The sequence below is a fragment of the Eurypyga helias genome, unplaced genomic scaffold (assembly GCF_000690775.1).
Source record: "Eurypyga helias isolate BGI_N326 unplaced genomic scaffold, ASM69077v1 scaffold29649, whole genome shotgun sequence".
Lineage (NCBI taxonomy): Eukaryota > Metazoa > Chordata > Aves > Eurypygiformes > Eurypygidae > Eurypyga > Eurypyga helias.
The window spans coordinates 1-288 of record NW_010270592.1 but is presented as its reverse complement, the minus strand read 5'-3'; the positions used below and the strand labels follow the sequence as shown (position 1 = coordinate 288).

Below are 288 nucleotides of genomic sequence, written 5' to 3'. Positions count from 1 at the left end.
TGTGTAGCCTCTGACACTGTAGCTCCTTACGAACCCGCTCGCACAGGAGCCGGTTCTGCTGCACCGGGTCCGGCTGTTCCTTCTCCCTGCTGCGGGCGGCCATGGCCCCGCCGGGCTGCGCGGCGTCCCGTAGCCTGGCAACGCCTCACGTGGTTCCCCACGAGGCTGCTGATTGGTCCTGCTGGCGCTCCGTGCTCCTCCTCGGATCGATTCCCTTCCTGCTTTCTATTGGCCGTCGAGTTAAAGCTCCTGGCGCTGATTGGCGGCGGCTGCACGCGGCGGGTTTGA

General features: G+C 66.0%; 1 protein-coding gene across 1 annotated transcript in view; it reads right to left on the bottom strand.

Moving 5' to 3' along the window:
* The window catches only part of FAM183A (family with sequence similarity 183, member A), a 3,304-nt gene extending 3,201 nt beyond the window's left edge, over positions 1-103 (bottom strand). The window contains exon 1 of the mRNA XM_010158519.1: positions 1-103. This exon is cut by the window's left edge and continues 25 nt beyond it. Coding sequence (XP_010156821.1) covers positions 1-103 — 103 coding nt within the window.
* Positions 104-288: the final 185 nt, after the last annotated feature.